Source organism: Crinia signifera, chromosome 8 (assembly GCF_055691185.1).
Source record: "Crinia signifera chromosome 8, ASM5569118v1, whole genome shotgun sequence".
Taxonomy (NCBI): domain Eukaryota; kingdom Metazoa; phylum Chordata; class Amphibia; order Anura; family Myobatrachidae; genus Crinia; species Crinia signifera.
The window spans coordinates 15159810-15180998 of NC_139224.1; the positions used below are offsets into that span (position 1 = coordinate 15159810).

At 51.8% G+C, this 21189-nt stretch overlaps 1 protein-coding gene across 1 annotated transcript in view; it reads right to left on the bottom strand.

The window, feature by feature from the left end:
• Window positions 1-21189, bottom strand: part of CACNA2D2 (calcium voltage-gated channel auxiliary subunit alpha2delta 2) — a gene marked incomplete at its 3' end in the record, with an annotated part of 191874 nt that overhangs the window by 14299 nt on the left and 156386 nt on the right. Inside the window, exons 16-28 of the mRNA XM_083158159.1 lie at window positions 20932-21015; window positions 20450-20533; window positions 19084-19158; window positions 18761-18832; window positions 18592-18663; window positions 16628-16689; window positions 15058-15134; window positions 9174-9194; window positions 6471-6531; window positions 4126-4223; window positions 3939-4029; window positions 3497-3559; window positions 3119-3222 (exon numbers count right to left, since the gene is read on the bottom strand). Coding sequence (XP_083014285.1) covers window positions 3119-3222; window positions 3497-3559; window positions 3939-4029; window positions 4126-4223; window positions 6471-6531; window positions 9174-9194; window positions 15058-15134; window positions 16628-16689; window positions 18592-18663; window positions 18761-18832; window positions 19084-19158; window positions 20450-20533; window positions 20932-21015 — 964 coding nt within the window. The remainder of the gene's footprint in view (window positions 1-3118; window positions 3223-3496; window positions 3560-3938; window positions 4030-4125; window positions 4224-6470; window positions 6532-9173; window positions 9195-15057; window positions 15135-16627; window positions 16690-18591; window positions 18664-18760; window positions 18833-19083; window positions 19159-20449; window positions 20534-20931; window positions 21016-21189) is intronic.

The following is a 21189-nucleotide window of genomic DNA, read 5'->3' on the forward strand; positions in this document are numbered from 1 at the left end:
CCCACCCATCGCCCAGTGTTCCCCTCACTCATCCATCACCCAGTGTTCCCCTCACTCACCCATCACTCAGTGTTCCCCCCACCCATCACCCAGTGTTCCCCTCACTCACCCAACACCCACTGTTCCCTTCACACAGCCATTACCCAGTGTTCCCCTCACCCATCCATCAACCAGTGTTCCCCTCACTCACCCATCGCCCAGTGTTCCCCCTCACCCACCCATCGCCCAGTGTTCCCCCTCACCCACCCATCACCCAGTGTTCCCCTCACTCACCCATCACCCAGTGTTCCCCCCACCCATCACCCAGTGTTCCCCTCACTCACCCAACACCCACTGTTCCCTTCACACAGCCATTACCCAGTGTTCCCCTCACCCATCCATCAACCAGTGTTCCCCTCACTCACCCATCATCCAGTGTTCCCCTCACCCACCCATCACCCAGTGTTCCCCTCACTCACCCATCGCCCAGTGTTCCCCCCACCCATCGCCCAGTGTTCCCCTCACTCATCCATCACCCAGTGTTCCCCTCACTCACCCATCACTCAGTGTTCCCCCCACCCATCACCCAGTGTTCCCCTCACTCACCCAACACCCACTGTTCCCTTCACACAGCCATTACCCAGTGTTCCCCTCACCCATCCATCAACCAGTGTTCCCCTCACTCACCCATCGCCCAGTGTTCCCCCTCACCCACCCATCGCCCAGTGTTCCCCCTCACCCACCCATCACCCAGTGTTCCCCTCACTCACCCATCACCCAGTGTTCCCCCCACCCATCACCCAGTGTTCCCCTCACTCACCCAACACCCACTGTTCCCTTCACACAGCCATCGCCCAGTGTTCCCCTCACTCACCCATCGCCCAGTGTTCCCCTCACTCACCCACCATCCAGTGTTCCCCTCACCCACCCATCACCCAGTGTTCCCGTCACTCACCCATCACCGTGTTCCCCTCACCCACCCATCGCTCAGTGTTCCCCTCACTCACCCATCACCCAGTGTTCCCCTCACCCACCCATCACCCAGTGTTCCCCCTCACCCACCCATCGCCCAGTGTTCCCCCTCACCCACCCAACACCCAGTGTTCCCTTTACACAGCCATCACCCAGTGTTCCCCTCACTCACCCATCGCCCAGTGTTCCCCTCACTCATCCATCACCCAGTGTTCCCCTCACTCACCCATCACTCAGTGTTCCCCCCACCCATCACCCAGTGTTCCCCTCACTCACCCAACACCCACTGTTCCCTTCACACAGCCATCACCCAGTGTTCCCCTCACCCATCCATCACCCAGTGTTCCCCTCACTCACCCATCATCCAGTGTTCCCCTCACCCACCCATCAACCAGTGTTTCCGTCACTCACCCATCACCGTGTTCCCCTCAGCCACCCATCGCCCAGTGTTCCCCCTCACCCACCCATCGCCCAGTGTTTCCCCTCACCCACCCATCACCCAGTGTTCCCCCCACCCATCACCCAGTGTTCCCCTCACTCACCCAACACCCAGTGTTCCCTTCACACAGCCATCACCCAGTGTTCCCCTCACTCACCCATCGCCCAGTGTTCCCCTCACTCACCCACCATCCAGTGTTCCCCTCACCCACCCATCACCCAGTGTTCCCGTGACTCACCCATCACCGTGTTCCCCTCACCCACCCATCGCCCAGTGTTCCCCTCACCCACCCATCGCCCAGTGTTCCCCTCACCCACCCATCACCCAGTGTTCCCCCCACCCATCACCCAGTGTTCCCCTCACTCACCCAACACCCACTGTTCCCTTCACACAGCCATCACCCAGTGTTCCCCTCACCCACCCATCACCCAGTGTTCCCGTCACTCACCCATCACCGTGTTCCCCTCACCCACCCATCGCCCAGTGTTCCCCCTCACCCACCCATCGCTCAGAGTTCCCACTCACCCACCCATCGCCCAGTGTTCCCCTCACCCACCCATCACCCAGTGTTCCCGTCACTCACCCATCACCGTGTTCCCCTCACCCACCCATCGCCCAGTGTTCCCCCTCACCCACCCATCGCTCAGTGTTCCCACTCACCCACCCATCGCCCAGTGTTCCCCTCACTCACCCATCACCCAGTGTTCCCCTCACTCACCCATCGCCCAGTGTTCCCCCTCACCCACCCATCACCCAGTGTTCCCCCTCACCCAGTGTTCCCCTCACTCACCCATCGCCCAGTGTTCCCCTCACTCACCCATCACCCAGTGTTCCCCCTCACCCACCCATCGCCCAGTGTTCCCCTCACTCACCCATCACCCAGTGTTCCCCTCACCCACCCAACACCCAGTGTTCCCCTCACTCACCCATCTCCCAGTGTTCCCCCTCACCCACCCATCGTCCCAGTATTCCCCTCACCCACCCATCGCCCAGTGTTCCCCTCACCCACCCATCGCCCAGTGTTCCCCTCACTCACCCATCATCCAGTGTTCCCCTCACCCACCCATCACCCAGTGTTCCCCCTCACCCACCCATCGCCCAGTGTTCCCCCTCACCCACCCATCGCCCAGTGTTCCTCTCACCCACCCATCGCCCAGTGTTCCCCTCACCCACCCATCGCCCAGTGTTCCCCTCACTCACCCATCGCCCAGTATTCCCCTCACCCATCGCCCAGTGTTCCCCTCACCCACCCATCGCCCAGTATTCCTCTCACCCACCCATCGCCCAGTGTTCCTCTCACCCACCCATCGCCCAGTGTTCCCCTCACCCACCCATCGCCCAGTGTTCCTCTCACCCACCCATCGCCCAGTATTCCTCTCACCCACCCATCGCCCAATGTTCCTCTCACCCACCCATCGCCCAGTGTTCCTCTCACCCACCTATCGCCCAGTGTTCCCCTCACCCACCCATCACCCAGTGTTCCCCTCACTCACCCATCGCCCAGTGTTCCCCCTCACCCACCCATCGCCCAGTGTTCCCCTCACCCACCCATCGCCCAGTGTTCCCCTCACTCACCCATCGCCCAGTGTTCCCCTCACCCACCCATCACCCAGTGTTCCCCTCACTCACCCATCGCCCAGTGTTCCCCCTCACCCACCCATCGCCCAGTGTTCCCCTCACCCACCCATCGCCCAGTCTTCCCCCTCCTTCTCATACTCTATAACTCACATTCCCTATATGGGGCTCGGAAGATATAGCCTTTGTTGTCCAGGCTTCTTCTGTAAAATGTGGAATTATGGGGCTCCATGTCCTCCATCCAGTCATCTGCGGCTCTGGCGACATAAAGCAAAAGGTGATGCATGAAGATGACTCACCCAGTGATATGATGTAAGGGGCACAATGTATCAGGTTATTACAGCTGGCTGCAAACTGCGACAATATGCCGTCCCTTCAGACCTATAGTGATGTATGTATTAGGTGACCATTAAGGAGGCGAGACACCAAGCTGCTGGCGCTGTTGCACAGAAAAATACATTATATGGGGAAAAGTGCACGTTACACCCGTCCCAAACCCTGAGGTGCAGACGGCTATAGTAGGGGACTCACTTGTTGGGGAAGACACGGGTTATACCTCCGTCTGTAGCAGCAAACACAGCGAGAAGACCGTACCTGTGAGGAAGAGGAGGAGAGAGGAACAATAGGTAGTATAGGTGTGGTGGGGCTAGAGGTTTGGCCAACAATACTGACGAGATTCCCACAAGCTCATCACCATGCCTGGGAAATGGCTTCACACTGGTTCTCTGAGGCCAATAATGTGACGTGTGCACTGCTGATACTGACCAGGGGGACGCCATTTACAGGCTGCAATCATTGCTGTGAGAACAGGTGGATCTCTCAGGACACCTGTGCTCACAACCTGGACATTATCTACATGGCGGAGGACAGGTTATATATCACTGCCTGATAGTATCTGGTGTCAGTGGCTTCTATGACTGTGATACAATAATTAGGGTGTGGGTGACATCTCAGGCACATTTAGTTCCCTCACGTGAGAAGATCCTTGTCCTTCCAAACACGGTCAGCCAAGTCCCTCGTGATACCCGTATCCAAAATGAGGTTATGTAGCAGGAAGCTGTCACCTGCAAGATAGGACAACCAGTGTCACCTTCCACCATTCCAGGAAGCCTCCCCGATGCACAGGACATGGTCCATGTCCGTTACACCATAATACTCACACTGCTTGGAGTCTGGGGTCACTTTCTCCATAAGTGTGATGAAGTTCAATAGGAACTCAGTGTTGTTCTCTGACTGTTCAAGCTCCCGGCAATACTGTCTGTGAGGCATCAATGGGGTGGAAAACGAGTCAGAGAGGTGGAGAACGAAGAAGAAAGAAGTGGAGTGAAGTGGAGGAACAAGATACAGGGAAATGAGGAGCAAGGTAGGAGCCACAGAGGGAGAAGGGACACAGGGTGGGTGGGGGAAAATAAGTTGGACAGAAAGATGTAACACGGGTGTCATAGAAGATAAAGCAAACATTGAATATGAAGAACAGAGTAAAAAGGAGATAAGAGAGGTAGAGATAAAAGATCTAGAGAATTGAAGAGGAGAAGGACAGAAGACATGTCATGGTAGAGAAGGACAGAAGATGTGTCATGGCAGAGAAGGACAGATGACGTGTCACGGTATAGAAAGACAGAAGACCTGTCACGGCATAAGGACAGAGGACGTGTCACGCAAGGGTTGAACAGAGGACGTGTCACGGTAGGGTTGGACAGAGGACATGTCACGGTAGAGTAGGACAGAGGACGTGTCACGGTAGAGTAGGACAGATGATGTGTCACAGTAGAGTAGGACAGAGGATGTGTCATGGTAGAGTAGGACAGAGGACGTGTCACGGTAGAGTAGGACAGATGATGTGTCACAGTAGAGTAGGACAGAGGATGTGTCATGGTAGAGTAGGACAGAGGACGTGTCACGGTAGAGTAGGACAGAGGACGTTTCACGGTAGAGTAGGACAGAGGACGTGTCACGGTAGAGTAGGACAGAGGACGTGTCACGGTAGAGTAGGACAGATGACATGTAATGGTAGAGAAGAGAAGAACAGAAAATTGGACATGGCAGAGGAGAAAAAGACAGAAGACGTATCATGGAGAAGAGAAGGACAGAAGATGTGTCCTGGTATAGAAGGACAGAAGACATTTCACGATAGAGTAGTACAGAAGACGTGTCATGGTAGAAGAGAGAACAGAAAATGGGACATGGCATAGGAGAAGGACACAAGACGTGTGATGGAGAAGAGAAGGACAGAAGAAGTGTTGTGGTACAGACCAATGGAAGATTTATCCCAGGAGAGGAGAGAAGGACAGAACAGAGGTCCCAATGGAGGTGAGACAGAAGATGGGTCATAGTAGAGGTGAGAAGGAAAAAATAGGAGTCACGGTAAAGGACTGGATTGAAGGTGTGTCCCAGAGGAGAGAAGACATGTCTCCTGTCTTCTCAGTGACAGACAGTGACAAGGAGGACAGAAGGCGTGTCAGAATAAAGGAGGACAGAAAATAAATGTGGCCCAGGAGAGGAGAGAAGGTCATAAGAAGGGTCATGGTAGAAAAGGAAAGGTCAAAAGTCAGGTCCATGGAGAAGATGACAGAAGATAGGTCATATAAAAGAAGAGGAGTACAGAAAATGGGTCAGGTCAGAGGACAGAAGACATGTCATGGTAGAGGACAGGACAAAAGACGGGTTATGGTAGAGGAGAGAAGGACATAAGACGTGTGATGGTAGAGGAGGGGACGAGGACAGAAGATGTGTCATGGTAGAGGAGAGAATGACAGGAGACAGGTCATGGTAGAGGATAGAAGGACGGAAGAAGGGCTATGATAGAGCAAAGAAGGACAGAATATGTTTCTCACGAGAGAAGGACACAAGACGGTCCACCGTAGAGAAGGACAGAAGATGGTTCACCGTTGAGAAGGACAGAAGATGGTTCACCGTTGAGAAGGACAGAAGACGGTTCACCATAGAGAAGGACAGAAGACGGACAGAAGACGGTTCACCGTAGAGAAAGACAGAAGACGGTTCACCGTAGAGAAGGACAGAAGACGATTCACCATAGAGAAGGACAGAAGACAGACAGAAGACGGTTCACCGTAGAGAAAGACAGAAGACGGTTCACCGTAGAGAAGGACAGAAGACGATTCACCATAGAGAAGGACAGAAGACGGACAGAAGACGGTTCACCATAGAGAAAGACAGAAGATGGTTCACCGTAGAGAAGCACAGAAATCAGATCACGGTAGAGAAGAACAGAAGACAGGTCACGGTAGAGGAGAAAAAAAGAACAAATGAAAATATATAGCAGGGGTACTGTATATAATATGTGGACCTCCATCTGCTGTGGAACTACACTACCCACCATGCCCACAGTTTGCAAATATGTGTGGGGGGAATGCTGAAATGTTTAGTTCCACAACAGCTGGAAGACCAAATGCTGACTACCTCTGATGTAGAGGATAATAATGAAGGAAAAGACACCACAAAGTGAAGCCATAAATTGGATGCCTTACAGTATAGGTCACTGTACCTCGGAGCCAGGAACACGCGCCCCTCAGACTCAAAGGTGTTGGGCATCAGGGACTCAAAGTCTGTAACAGAGAAGAAGAGTTATCCAGCGAGTGAGGGAGGGTGGCTCTTCCTTGCATGGCCACAGGGGGGAATCATACCCTCTGTGGGGGGATCCCAGAACATGTATAGGGGTGTACGGATATTAGGGGCTCACTCCCTCAGTGTGACGTATCTGTTCTGCCAGGATGTGTGGGAGCTGGTTTCTGTCTTATGTGTGGGTGTAAGCTACCTGTGGCTCACCCGCTGTTGCAGAACTACAAGGTTAAGCATGCTGGAAGTCTACACAGGGTCTTGTCGCTCCACAACATCTGGAGAGGTACAGCTAAAGCCTGTTCTATTGTGTATAATACAGGGGACGTTTGTTACAGCTCATGTGTATAGTGTGTGTGTGTGTTTGTGTATGTGTAGGGGTGTTGGAACAAGGTACCTATGAAGTAGAAGTGTTATATAACCTAGACAGTGACCAAACCTGAATTACACGTACATCCAATACGAAGCCGCCTTTAAAAGTTCCCAGACTACGGCTGTGGTTCAGATGTATCAAGCTGTACCTATGCTTCCTCAATACACAGGTGACATGAATGATCAGCACAGGACAGCGCCACCTAGTGCCATACCGTGGGATAACAGGTGAGACAACCCTATTACTACTGGTCTAAAACAGCATCACAGATAATGCGGGTACTGCAGTAATTCATTGGCTGGAAATTTCTTATGTTTAGGAAAATATCCTGTTAGTAAAATGGAGAAGTACCCTCTAAATATATGTCGGCGCTAATAAAATAATATAACTAAAATAATATAAGCACCTATCTGTACTATTTGAGGTATTAAATATGTTCCTGGGCCTCTATCCTTTCCTTAAGTGAAGACAGAATACAGTCGGACGGTGGATAAATGTGGTGTAACAGCCAATGGGGTGCACAGAGGCTACAGCTCCCTCTAGTGTTCAGTTGCATGTAATGCAGTAAGATCCGAGAGATGTGCGGGTCACTAAGGTCAGATATGTCTGCATGTGCTCTGTATGTGCATGTAACTTACCTCCGGAGAATTGTGGAGGACATACCTCAGACGTTTGCACTACTTTGTGGCTGTGACTCTACTAAGCTGACAGGTACCCTTGGATCTCAGTAAGTGCCCACAAGTCATGCATGAGATACTCGGGTGTTATACTCAACTGCACCATTCAGGGTTACAGAAAGTACTGTGCTCAGGCATCTACGAAGCCACACTGGGGTCCCCAGCAAGACAGTCCAAGCACACGCCAGCCGCCCGGACAGGAGGCACAGTGCATTGTGGGGGCGCAGCGAGGGCCTTAGTATTGCCCTTATAAAGGGGTCTCCGAGAGGTCATGCTACAGGTAACAATTTATATTGCTTTCAGATAATGTCAGGAATTTTGCTAGATTTATTATTGTATTCTTTTTTCCCTGTAAAGGCTGCCTCTAGTTACCACCCATAATGCACTGGGGTGCACGGCTGTGGGTTGGCCTGGGAAGACGTGTCTGGTTGGACTGTAACCTTCTGATCAGAGGTCAAGGTGAGGGAAGGACAAGCGATGATGGGATGGGAAGGTAGAGTGAGACTACAGGTGACTATAATTGTATTCTCAGCATTGCCATTACAGGGACACTGCAGAAGCTGCAGGGGGCAGTGCTGGGCCGGATAACCCCTTTCTCCCCCTCCAGCGACTTCCAGACCCCCAACAACAGCCCCCATCTCCCACATCGTCGGCCCCAGCATTGCCCCCTCCCAGCTTGTGCTGATAAGAGGGGTAGGGGTGGTGAGTGAGTGCTATAAGACATCATCAGTAACTAATACCCATTTGTGGTAACTAGATGAAGGCCACGGATCCATCGCAAGTGGCCGGACATATAGGAGAGGCAGCAAGGCAGATGAGGGGTGGAGTGGTGAGACACCCGGTAGCAATGGGTTAGAGGAGGACATTTGGGCAATGTTTCCTCTAAGCTCAGCAATCCAGAAAAGCGATGACGTAATGAGGGCTCCACCGTGAGGGGCTCATTCACAAGCTGCGGCATTTCTCATTTCCAGATCGCTCAGCGTACAGGAGACAGGATGGGGGGGGGGGGGGGGGGGGGTGGGGGGGGGACAGGATACACAGCTGGGACAGATGCCAAGGGAAGGGTGATGGGTCCTTAGGGAAAAGGGAGCGAGTGGGTAAATAACAGGGAGTCGAAAAAAGAAGGGTTGAGACATAGGAGGTAAAACAATGGAGAAGGGAAGGGAAACAATTGGAAAATGGAAACTTAAAAATCACGGAGGGAGTAAAAAGAGAATAAGGAGCAAGTGGGAGCACAGAGGAGGATTAACATTACTTGCCTGATTTAACCCCTTCTTTAGCAATAGCACCATAGGGGCCAGATAGCAGCCTATGCCAGGTACACACGCACATATATATATTAATACACACATTATATATATATGTGGCTTCGGGAGACGTTTATTATTGAGGGGTTCAGAGAAGGCAGTAATATAGGGTGGGGGAGATCGTGGTGATAACACAGGGTCTCCAGGGAGGTGACGGGGGGACACATACAGGGTTCTGTGAGGGGGTGGTAGTAGGTGTTACGGTCAGGGTGACGGGCAGGCAGGCGGGTGGGTGGGTGGGGGGGCAGAACAGTCTATTGCTGAATTATACTTGCCCTTAGTTTTCTTGTTTGGATCTGTGAAAATCCACCAGAGGCAGAAAAACAACACAAAGAAAAAGAACACAAAAGAAAAGAAGGAGGAACGGGTGGAGAGGAGGAGGCATTACAAACAATATTTTATTCAAGAGCGGATTGAATAAAAATATTGTATTTCATAATTGTACTGAAACCAAACAGAAAATAAATCTTGCAATAAACACCATGAAACATAAGCAGCAAGCGAGAAATGGAGAGGAACAGAGGAATATAGAGAAAGTAGAGAGGGGGGGGGGGGGGGGGGGGGCAGAGAGGAGAAAGAGAGAGGGAGGGGAGATAGAAGGGGGAGAGGGAGGGGGAAAGACAGAGTGAGGGGGAGGGGTATAGACAGATGAAAGAGATGGAGGGGAAGAGACAGAGAGGGGGACAAGAGAGTGTGGGAGAGAGGGGCAGGGGATAGACAGAGAGCAAAGAGAGAGGGAGAGAGGAGGGGGGGGGAAGAGGGAGGGGAGAGAGAGGAGGGGGCACAGAGATAAGGGGGACAATAGAGTGGGGGACAGAGACAGAGTGAGGTGGAGACAAAGGGGTAAATTTACTAAGATGGGAGTTCTATTGAAGATGGGGCGTTGCCTATAACAGCAAATCAGAATCTATTAACTTCTAGAAATAAATAATACGTAGAATCTAATTGGTTGCTACGGGCAACATCTCATCTTCAAAGTAACTCCAATCTTAGTAAATTTAGAGAGACAAAGAGTGGAAGAGAGAGAGAGAGACACACACAGATTGGAAGGGGGTTAGAGGGAGACAAAAGAGTGGAGAGACGGGGGAGAGAGAGGGGATGGAGGGGCAAAATAGTGGAGAGAGGAAGAGAGAGAGGAGAGTGTGGTGAGGGGGTGGGGGGAGAAGAGAGAGCGAGAGAGACAGAGAGGGAGAGAGGAGAGGGGGGGAAAGAGAGGGGATACACACAAAAAATTGAATGGGAGAGAGACAAGAGAGTGTGGAAAAGGAAGAAGACAGGAAGCAGAGGAAGACAGAAGAAATAGAAAGAAGCAGAAAGACAGGAAAGGAAGACTGAAGGGAAGGAAGAACAGAGTAAGAAAGAAGAGAGGAAGACTGAAGGGCAGTGAAAGAAGACGAAGAGAGGAAGAAAGAAGAGAGGACAGAGGAAGACTGGAAGGAGAAAAAGACTGGAAGGAGAGAAAGACTGAATCGAAGGAAAAAGGAAGGAAGGAGAAAGAGACAGGAGAGGAAGAAGACAGGAAGGAGAGAAAGACTGAAGGGAAGGGCAAAGGAAGGAAGAAGGGACAGGAGAGGAAGTCTGATGGGAAGGAAGAAGGGAGTAAGGAAAAAGAGGAACGCAGAAGAGAAGAAGGAGAGGAAAACTGAAGGGAAGGAAGAAGGTAAGAAGAAGATAAAGATTGAAGCGAAGGAAGACAAGAAGAAGGAAAAAGAGATGAAGGAAGAAAAGAGGAAGGAGAGGATGACTGAAGAGAAGTAAGGAGATAGACAGAAGAAGACTGGAGAGAAGGAATAAGAGAAGAAGGAATTGATAAAAGAGACAGGAGAGAAAGATTGAAAGAAAAGAATTTTAGAAGAATGAATGAGAAAGAGGCAGGAGAGGAAGACTGAAGGAAAACGAGATTTATGTCTTACCTGTTAAATCTCTTTTTTTCGGGGACATCACGGGCCACAGGCTTTACAGTGGGTAGTGGAGTGTGAAGTGAGCATTCCAGAACCTATAGAGGTTAAACTTCTTCCTGCCTCCCAGGCAGCCATGCTCTTCCCCTCCTCTACCCCGCCTCCAGGCCAGGAAGCTCAGTTTTTAATAACACCCTACAGAAATACATTCTGAACACAGGTTAGTACCCTCAACAGAGGAACTAGATTACTAAACCGTTAACATAATTGTAACGTAACTAAAACAGGCGCAGCAGGGAGGGATCCTGTGGCACCTGACATCCTCGAAAAAAGAGATTTAACAGGTAAGACATAAATCTCGTTTTATTCATCGGGACACCTCAGGGGCCACAGGCTTTGTAGTGGTACATCCTAAAGCAGCCACCTAAGGGTGGGGACGCGTCTGTGCCGCAGCAAGTACACTTTGGCTAAACGCTGAGTCCTTGGAGGCAAAGGTATGAAACGCGTAAAAGCGCAGGAAAGTATTGGCGGATATACAAATCACCATCTTGCAAAGTTGCTCTGCTGTTGCATCGCCCTTAACAGCCCAAGACACACCCACCGACCTTGTGGAATGCACAGGAACTGGGACATAGGTGTCCAAGTATGCCTGCTTAACGACAGATCGAAGCCAGCTGGCAATTTTCTGCTTAGTAGCAGGCCAACCTCTCATTTGAAACACATAAAGCACAAACAGAGGAACGGACTTCCGAAAAGCCTTAGTGCGGTGCACATTGATGTGCAAAGCACGGACCACATATGAAACGTAGACACCACCTCGAGGAGGTGAGAAGGAACAGTGCAAAGAACCGCTCTGTCCAGATGGAAAATCATGAAAGGTGACTGACAGACAGGGCTGACAGGTCAGACAGCCACCAGGCCGAAACAATTATCAACAGAAAGAAAAAAAATTCCAGGTGAGACAACAAAGGTCCACCGACTGTAATAGCGTAAATGGTGGGGCCTGAAGAGCCCCAAGTACCAGGGAAAGATCCCACAGAGCAACTGGGGGAACAAAGGGAGGTTGGATACGAAGGATGCCTTGCATGAAAGAGAGGACATCCTGCAGTAATGCCGATTTCCTGTGGAACAGGATGGACAAGGCTGAAACCTATACTTTCATTAGCCAAAGAAGGTTTGTGGGCCTGGAGCATAGGTGAGATGACCCCACCGTTAGAGCCTTTGAAGTATCAACAGCCACCCCCTGAAAGCCAGACACTGCAGGTTTGGATGTAGACACGGACCTGAGTGAGCAGGTCTGGACGTAAAGGCAGGCGGATTGGCCACCATCTGGGCCAATGTGGAGCACCCAGGATCAAAGTGCCCCCTTCAACCTGCGGATTACTCCGAGGTAGTGAGATCTGGGGAAAAACATATATCAGAGCAAAAGTCCACAAGGCTCAACCATGCAGGCCCCCAAGGGTCGCTAGACCTGGACCCGCACAGGGTAACCAGGTGGTTGTGTCATGACACCATTAAGTCCACCCCGGGTCTTCCCCAACGGTACACCAGCATCTGGAACACTTCCAGATGGAGGGCCCATTCGCTGGCATCCAGAGTCTGGCGACTCAGGAAATCCGTTTCCCAATAGACGACCCCCAGGATAAAGATCGATGAGAAAGCATGAAAACTCTAGACACAGACAATGTTCTTGCCTGATGGGGACAAGCAGGTATGCGTCCTGGATGTCCAGGGATGCCATGTAGTCCACTGGTTGTAAGACCAGGACTATGGATCGCCTCCATCCATGGGCCTCCATTCTGAACTGTGGGATTCGGAAAAAATCTGTTGAGCCGTTTTAAGTTGAGGTTGGGACGGAAAGACCCGTTGGCCTTCCGGATCAGGAAGAGGCTAGCATAACCAGTGCCTCACTGAGGCACAGGGACTGGAGTTATGACGCCCGACAACAGGAGCTTCTGGATAGCCTGCCCTGGAGGACTCATGGAAAAGAAAGGTTAGGGAGCAGCATCGGGAGACCACATCCCGAACCCATGTGGCTGTTGTGGATTCGAGCCATACCTCGGAGAAGCACCGCTGGCGACCCCCCCACCATCCCCCAGTTGGAGCGCCGCCCCGTCATGCTGAGGGTTTGGCTTCTGGCTTAGAGTCCAGTCAAATGGTGGCCCAGTGACGATTGTTGGAGAACTCAGCAGGCCGGGGTTGGGTTCTTGCAAAAGAATGTCCCCTACCCCTGCCCTATAAAGCGAAGAGACTGGAAGGAAGCAAGGGATGTGGCGTAGGTGGGTGGTAGAAAAGCTGCTACAATAGCCACAATTTTATTCAGTTCAGACCTGAATAAGGGTAAACCTTGAAAGAAGTGCTGCTCGGCTGTGGCTCCTGCCAGCACCGAAAAAACTGAGTTTCCTAGCCTGGAGGCAGGGTAGAGGAGGGGAGGAGCATGGCTGCCTGGGAGGCAGGAAGAAGTTTAACCTCTTTAGATGCAGGAATGCTCACTCCACTACCCACTGTAAAGCCTGTGGCCCCTGACGTGTCCCAATGAATAAAGGAAGAGATGAATAAGAGTAAGAGTGAAGGGAAGGAAGAAGACAGGAAGGAAGACTGAAGGGAAGGCTGAAGAGAGGAATGAAGGAGACGAAGACTGGAGAGAAGGAAGAAGAGAGGAAGTAGAGTAAGACTGAAGAGAAGGAAGAAAAAGAGAAAGGAGAGGAAGACTGAAGGAAGGAAGGAAGAAAGGAAGGAGAATATGACTGAAGGGAAGGTAGAAATGAGAAAATAAGAAGAGAGGAAGGAAGAAGTGAAAAAGGAGAGGAAGACTGAAGGGAAGGAAGAAATTAGAAAGGAAAAAAAGACATGAGAAAGAAGGAAGAGGAAAGGAGGAAGAGAGGAAGGCAGAAGACAGGAAGAAGAGAAAACCTGAAGGGAAGGGTGAAGAGAGGAAGAGAGAAAGACCGAAAAGGAACACTGAGATAAGAAAGAAGAGAGGAAGGAAGAAGAGTAAAGAGACAGGAGAAGAAGACTGAAGGGAAGGAAGGAGCAGAACTTAATGACGAGAAGGAAGAATGGGAAATAAGGGATGACAGAAAGGAGGTGATAATGGAGAGAATAAGACTTGGATAAATGTGGGAACATGGAGAATGAGACACATTAATGGCACTGTATAGGCCTGCGCACTTCTGTGACGCTTGCACAACAGTGACATCACACTGTAACACACCAGCACATGGTTATATTAGCATAAATGGGGGTAGAGATCGCAGAGCGGCACTGTTGTTATCCTGGTATTAGCCAGCAGCTGATGGACCCCACCATACAGAATGCACTGCACCCTATGGCAGGAGACACATGACCCCGACAGTCAGTACTAGGGAGGACATGATGTAGGACAGTAACAGGCTGGACACACATGTCCCAGGGTGCACAGTCTTATCACCCTATCCATCGGGCGCGCACCGTCCTACATGCACATTGAGAACATACAGTATGTGCAGCTACTCATACATGTAACATGTAATTACAGAGTTGAGTATACAGTCATACACAGTGATGAGGAGACAGATGACAGAGAGACAGGCAGGTGACATATGAAAATGATATAGTGTAAGAGACAGGTGACAGAGAAGCAGGGCAGGAGAGTGCATAAGAGACAGGGCAGGTGACTGCAGAGAATATTCTGTATGAGACAGGTGATAGACAGAGGAGGAGGAAGCAGGAAGAGACAAGCAGGGGATAGAAAGCAGAAGCAGGAAGAGACAGGCAGGTGATAGAGAGACAGACGAGGAAGCAGGAAGAGACAGGCATGTGATAGAGAGACAGACGAGGAAGCAGGAAGTGACAGGCATGTGATAGAGAGACAGAGAATGAGGCAGAAGAGACAGGCAGGTGATAGAGAGACAGAGGAGGAAGCAGGAAGAGACAGGCAAGTGATAGAGAGACAGGGGAAGAAGCATAAAGAGACAGGCAGATGATAGGTACTGAGGAGGAAGCAGAAAGGAAGAGACAGCAACAGTATCTGATCCAGAGATTAATCTGAATGAGTAAAACTTAAAGACACTCATTATGATTCCGATGGACAGAGGTCTCATGCACATCTCCCGGGCAGCGAGTGTCTGCCAGGCTCCGCATGCTACGCCAACTTCTGTTCTCACCCCAGACATCTCCCCCCTCAACAATGACAAATCAGGGAAGTGACCGGGGACAGGCGTGAGCTGGGGAAAAGGAAAAGGGGACTTATGGGGAAACACACAAGCAAAGGGGAACTTACACTGCACCTGGAGGATCTGATCACTCAGATTAGCTCGGAGGTAATAGGAGCTGTACAGAGGCAACACCAGTCCCAGGCTGCCGGGACAACACAAAAGGGGAGAGAGAGAGACATGGGGGGATGGAGGGCGGACAGAGACAGTAAGGGGGGAAAGAGGGGGGATAGAAGGTGCCGGGAAAGTGAGAGATGGAAATGGTTGGGTGAAGGAAGGCAATAAATGGTAAGGGAAGGGGGGTAGGGAACAACAGAAGGGGCAGGAAGAGAGAGAGTATGAGGGGAGGACAGAGTGAGGAAGATGGAGAGCAAGGGTAAGGGAAGGGGGATAGGGGGTCATTACATGGGACAGGGGGAGAGGGAGTGAGGGGAAGAGAGTTCGGGGATGACAGAGGAAGAAGGATAACAGGGGTAAGGGAAGGGGGTAGGGGTCAATAGATGGGTCAGGGGAGAGGGGAGGACAGAGAGAGGAAGACGGAGAGCAAGGGAAAGGGAAGGGAGATAGGGGTCATTACATGGGACAGGGGGAGAGGGAGTGAGGGGAAGAGAGTTAGGGGATGACAGAGGAAGAAGGAGAACAGGGGTAACGGAAGGGGGTAGGGGTCAATAGATGGGTCAGGGGAGAGGGGAGGACAGAGAGTGGAAGTAGGAGGGCAGGGGTAAGATGAGGGGTGGAGAGAGGAGAAGAGAGAGATAGGGAAGGAAAGAGGGAGAGTGAGAGAGGGATGGAGGAAGAGGTAGAGGGCGAGAAGAGAGAGTGGGGGTTAAAAGAAAGGTGCATAGAGAGAGGGAAGGGGCGAGAGATGGGGCAGAGAAAGAGACAGGTACAGGTATGAAGACAGCAGGGCAAGGGACGGACAGAGGGGAAGTAACAAGGAGGGAGGAGAAAAAAATGTTACTAGAGGTTAAGCAGCCAAACTTGAATAACATAAAACACTTTTCCAGTAAATCTTACAGGGACAATAACACAATAAGCTGATCACTACGGATTTCACTGTACGATTGATTCAGAGCCGCTCACAGACCCACTCTGTGGACGGATCTCCCAAATGGTGACACTGTACATGCACCTAATATACTCAAAGGCGGGGTAGTCTTACACATCTCCGCCTGGGACTGAATGGGTGTAAATAGTCACCCAGTGGATTGAGGGTTAAGTAAACCTGTGCGTGCTCGGAGAGCTCCGATGTCCTGCACCAGGTGTAGAGCTGTGGTACCTGAGCGCTGCTGGTGAGGATAGGACTATCAGCATATGTACAGGGGAAGCGCAGTCCGTAAATCATCCGTGGGAATCTCTGTAATTTCAGGCAAGGTGCACATGGCACATAAGCTACACATAGCAGACTGCCCATCACTAGTGGGACCATGAAGATTACAAGGTCGACAGTCATTAACAACAACTGCAACATCATGTAGTTTGGAATATTATTGATCGCAAGGTAATAGCATGCGGATATGATATTTGCCCACTAGATGGCAGCAACAGGCTGCACTTATCAGGGATTGCATTATAGCAACAGACTGAAGCCTGAATTCATGTAATTCCCGGGGCCCCTGTTCTGTGCGTCCCTCTCACCTGTAGTTTGTACTGTGTATGGGGGCCCACGTGTACGTCCTCTCGGTCTCATCAATGTATCTCTGGGAAAGGAAATATCAAAATGCAGATGAACATCGCCCCATCGTCACACATCCGGTCGACCATTAGACGCCAGCGTTAGAGTGATGGGATTGTGGCTGACGGTCACAGGTTGACTTTGCTCAGAATTTACTGAGATTATAATGGTGTGAGCAGCGAGCCATGCCAGGGGCCACTGTGCACATATACAGGGGACCATGCCAGGACCCCTGTGACGTCACTGTAACGCTGGCGTCTAACTCCCGTTACTGACGATCTAGATGCGATTGACTATCTTTGGGAATCTAAGTATATGGGTTCCACTAAGGGGCCCATAACATGGCTGATATGGACAGCATCAATCCGCTCTACCAGAACCACATGAAATACTGCACCCACCCTCCTCTTACTGCACCCACCCCTCACTGCCATCATCTCACTGCACCCATCCTCCTCTCACTGCACCCACCCCTAACTGCCATCATCTCACTGCACCCACCCTCCTCTTACTGCACCCACCCCTCACTGCCATCATCTCACTGCACCCATCCTCCTCTCACTGCACCCACCCCTAACTGCCATCATCTCACTGCACCCACCCTCCTCTTACTGCACCCAACCCTCACTGCCATCATCTCACTGCACCCATCCTCCTCTCACTGCACCCACCCCTAACTGCCATCATCTCACTGCACCCACCCTCCTCTTACTGCACCCATCCTCCTCTCACTGCGCCATCCCTTTACTGCCATCTTCTTACTGCACCCACCCCTCACTGCCATCATCTCACTGCACCCATCCCTTTACTGCCATCATCTCACTGCACCCATCCTCCTCTTCCTGCGCCCATCCCTTTACTGCCATCATCTCACTGCACCCATCCTCCTCTTACTGCGCCCATCCCTTTACTGCCATCTTCTTACTGCACCCACCCCTTACTGCCATCATCTCACTGCACCCATCCCTTTACTGCCACCATCTCACTGCACCCATCCTCCTCTTACTGTGCCCATCCCTTTACTGCCATCTTCTTACTGCACCCACCCCTCACTGCCATCATCTCACTGCACCCATCCCTTTACTGCCATCATCTCACTGCACCCATCCTCCTCTTACTGCGCCCATCCCTTTACTGCCATCTTCTTACTGCACCCACCCCTCACTGCCATCATCTCACTGCACCCATCCCTTTACTGCCATCATCTCACTGCACCCATCCTCCGCTTATTGTGCCCATCCCTTTACTGCCATCTTCTTACTGCACCCACCCCTCACTGCCATCATCTCACTGCACCCATCCCTTTACTGCCATCATCTCACTGCACCCATCCTCCTCTTACTGCGCCCATCCCTTTACTGCCATCTTCTTACTGCACCCACCCCTCACTGCCATCATCTCACTGCACCCATCCCTTTACTGCCATCATCTCACTGCACCCATCCTCCTCTTACTGCGCCCATCCCTTTACTGCCATCTTCTTACTGCACCCACCCCTCACTGCCATCATCTCACTGCACCCATCCCTTTACTGCCATCATCTCACTGCACCCATCCTCCTCTTACTGCGTCCATACCTTTACTGCCATCTTCTTACTGCACCCACCCCTCACTGCAATCATCTCACTGCACCCATCCTCCTCTTACTGCGCCCATACCTTTACTGCCATCATCTCCCTGTACCACCTCTTCCTGCACCAACCTCTCACTGTGCCACCATCCTGAAGCCTGACTCCCCCCCCCCCCATCTCTTTGTGCCCACCACTTCAGTGAGCCTCACTGCACATCTCTCTAATAAACATCATCCCTCACCACCCCCATCTCTCGCTAGCCCCATCTCACACCACTATCTCTCACTATGCCCCATATGTTACTTGCCGCAGTACCTCTCTCTGCCCCCTGTGCCTCACTCCAAGTTCAGGGTTACCTCATCCAGCGATTTCACCAAGGTCCGGATAAACTGGTGACCCTCTAATCCATCAATCATTCTCCTGCGGATCTAGTAACACACAGCGGTGATAAGATATTATGTACAGCATCCAGGTAACAGAGAGGTCAGGGCGCGGGGTCGGAATTGGCATACATGTGACACTCACCTCTTCCTTATTATCATCCTCCAGCTCCGCATCCAGGAAATCCAGAGTTACCGGCTCCTGGAAGTTAATAACCTGGGTATAGATTGCAGAATGGGACAACAATGAGATGGGGACACTCGTTGTGAGGGACGGGGGGCTGCGGCTGGGCACGAGGTGCGTGACAGATGTAAGCATAGAGATGCGTCTCTTGCAGCTAGTATATATGCCTCACATATGCATTGCCATGGATGACCGTGGGTATATACATATATCACATGAGGAGCACTCTGGGGGAGAGGTATCAAGCCTTGGCTAGGGACACGTACAGCGCAGTATGTACTTACTTGTGGCTTCAGGTTGGGATGCAGCAGGACATATCCGTTCAGATCAATCGCAAACATATAACCATTGGCACCCAGCTGTCAGGAAACACACCAGTAAGATTACCATAGATCCATCCTACAGCCCAAGAAGTAGATTTCCCTGCCTCATTCTCATCCCATCCCGATGTGACCAGAACCACAGCTTCTGTCCAGGAATATCCAAAATATCGCCAGATTCCCACCCACACATTACCCAGAGGTTACACCACCCTTCTGCCCATCCCGATGTGACCACAACCACAGCTTCTGTCCTGGAATATCCAAAATATCGCTAGATGCCCTACCACACATTGCCCAGAGGGTACACCACCCTTCTGCCCATCCCGGTGTGACCACAACCACAGCTTCTGTCCAGGAATCTCTTTAATATCACCAGACGCACTCCCACACATTGCCCAGCGGGTACACTACCCACCTGCTCGTCCCGCTGTGACCGGAAACACAGCTTCTGTCCAGGAGTCTCTGTAATATCACCAGATGCCATCCCACCCATTCCCCAGCGTTACACCACCCACCGGCCCATCCCGATGTGACCACAACCACAGCTTCTGTCCATGAGTCTCTGTAATATCACCAGATGCCATCCCACCCATTCCCCAGCGTTACACCACCCACCGGCCCATCCCGATGTGACCACAACCACAGCTTCTGTCCAGGAGTCTATGTAATGTCCCCAGATGCCATCCCACCCATTCCCCAGCGTTACACCACCCACCTGCCCATCCTGGTGTGACCACAACCACAGCTTCTGTCCATGAGTCTATGTAATATCACCAGATGCCATCCCACCCATTCCCCAGCATTACACCACCCACCTGCCCATCCCGGTGTGACCACAACCACAGCTTCTGTCCAGGAGTCTCCATAATGTCACCAGATGCCATCCCACCCATTCCCCAGCGTTACACCACCCACCTCTCATCCCGATGTGACCACAACCACAGCTTCTGTCCAGGAGTCTATGTAATGTCACCGGATGCCATCCCACCCATTCCCCAGTGTTACACCACCCACCTCTCATCCCGATGTGACCACAACCACAGCTTCTGTCCAGGAGTCTATGTAATGTCACCGGATGCCATCCCACCCATTCCCCAGTGTTACACCACCCACCTGCTCATCCCACTGTGACCACAACCACAGCATCTGTCCATGAGTCTCTGTAATATCACCAGTTGCACTCCCACCCATTCCCCAGCGTTACACCACCAACCGGCCCATCCCGGTGTGACCACAACCACAGCATCTGTCCAGGAGTCTCTGTAATGTCACCAGATGCCATCCCACCCATTCCCCAGCGTTACACCACCCACCAGCCATCACTTACGCTGTATCGGGGCATCAATCTCTGGATATCTTCCAAGGCGACATCGATACCCATCACGCCAAGAATAAGCTGGTTCTGACGGTTCTGGTGGCACAGGTGAGGGGACAATGAAGGAACACATATGGGGGAAGGGGGGGTGACGATTATAATAGACAAGGCAAGTACAGGGAAGATTAGAAAGACCATGTAAAAGTTTAGTGATGCCTGACATCTTCTGCGGTTACACTTTCCACTCTACCACGTCTGTCTGTGGGGCGGCCGCGCAGTGTCTGGGTGTCAGGAACATTAGGGGCAGACACAGGCTGATGACCCCAACAGACGCAGAAGCTGGCACCCCTGCATCAGGCGATATGCCAGAAAATACACAACCTAACCTATAATGCCTAATTTAGGGCGACCACTCCATGTGCCCTATGGCACTGCCACCAACATGGACACGGGTGCGACCCGGTCTTGAGAACGGAATTCAGGTTACGCCTCACCTTCCCTGGATTCCCCGAATCGTCCGGACCTGAGGATGTCAGGTTGAACACAGGCAGCGTCCCGGTCACCACCAGGCCCAGACCCTGGGAAACAGCAAAAGGAAAAGTAAGAATAGAGGGAGAGAGCGCAGACATCGGGGGTGCGGAGCGCAGGCATGGGGGGAGTGGAGCGCAGACATCGGGAGTGCGGAGCGCAGGCATGGGGGGAGCGCAGACATCGGGGACGCGGAGCGCAGACATGGGGGCGCGGAGCGCAGA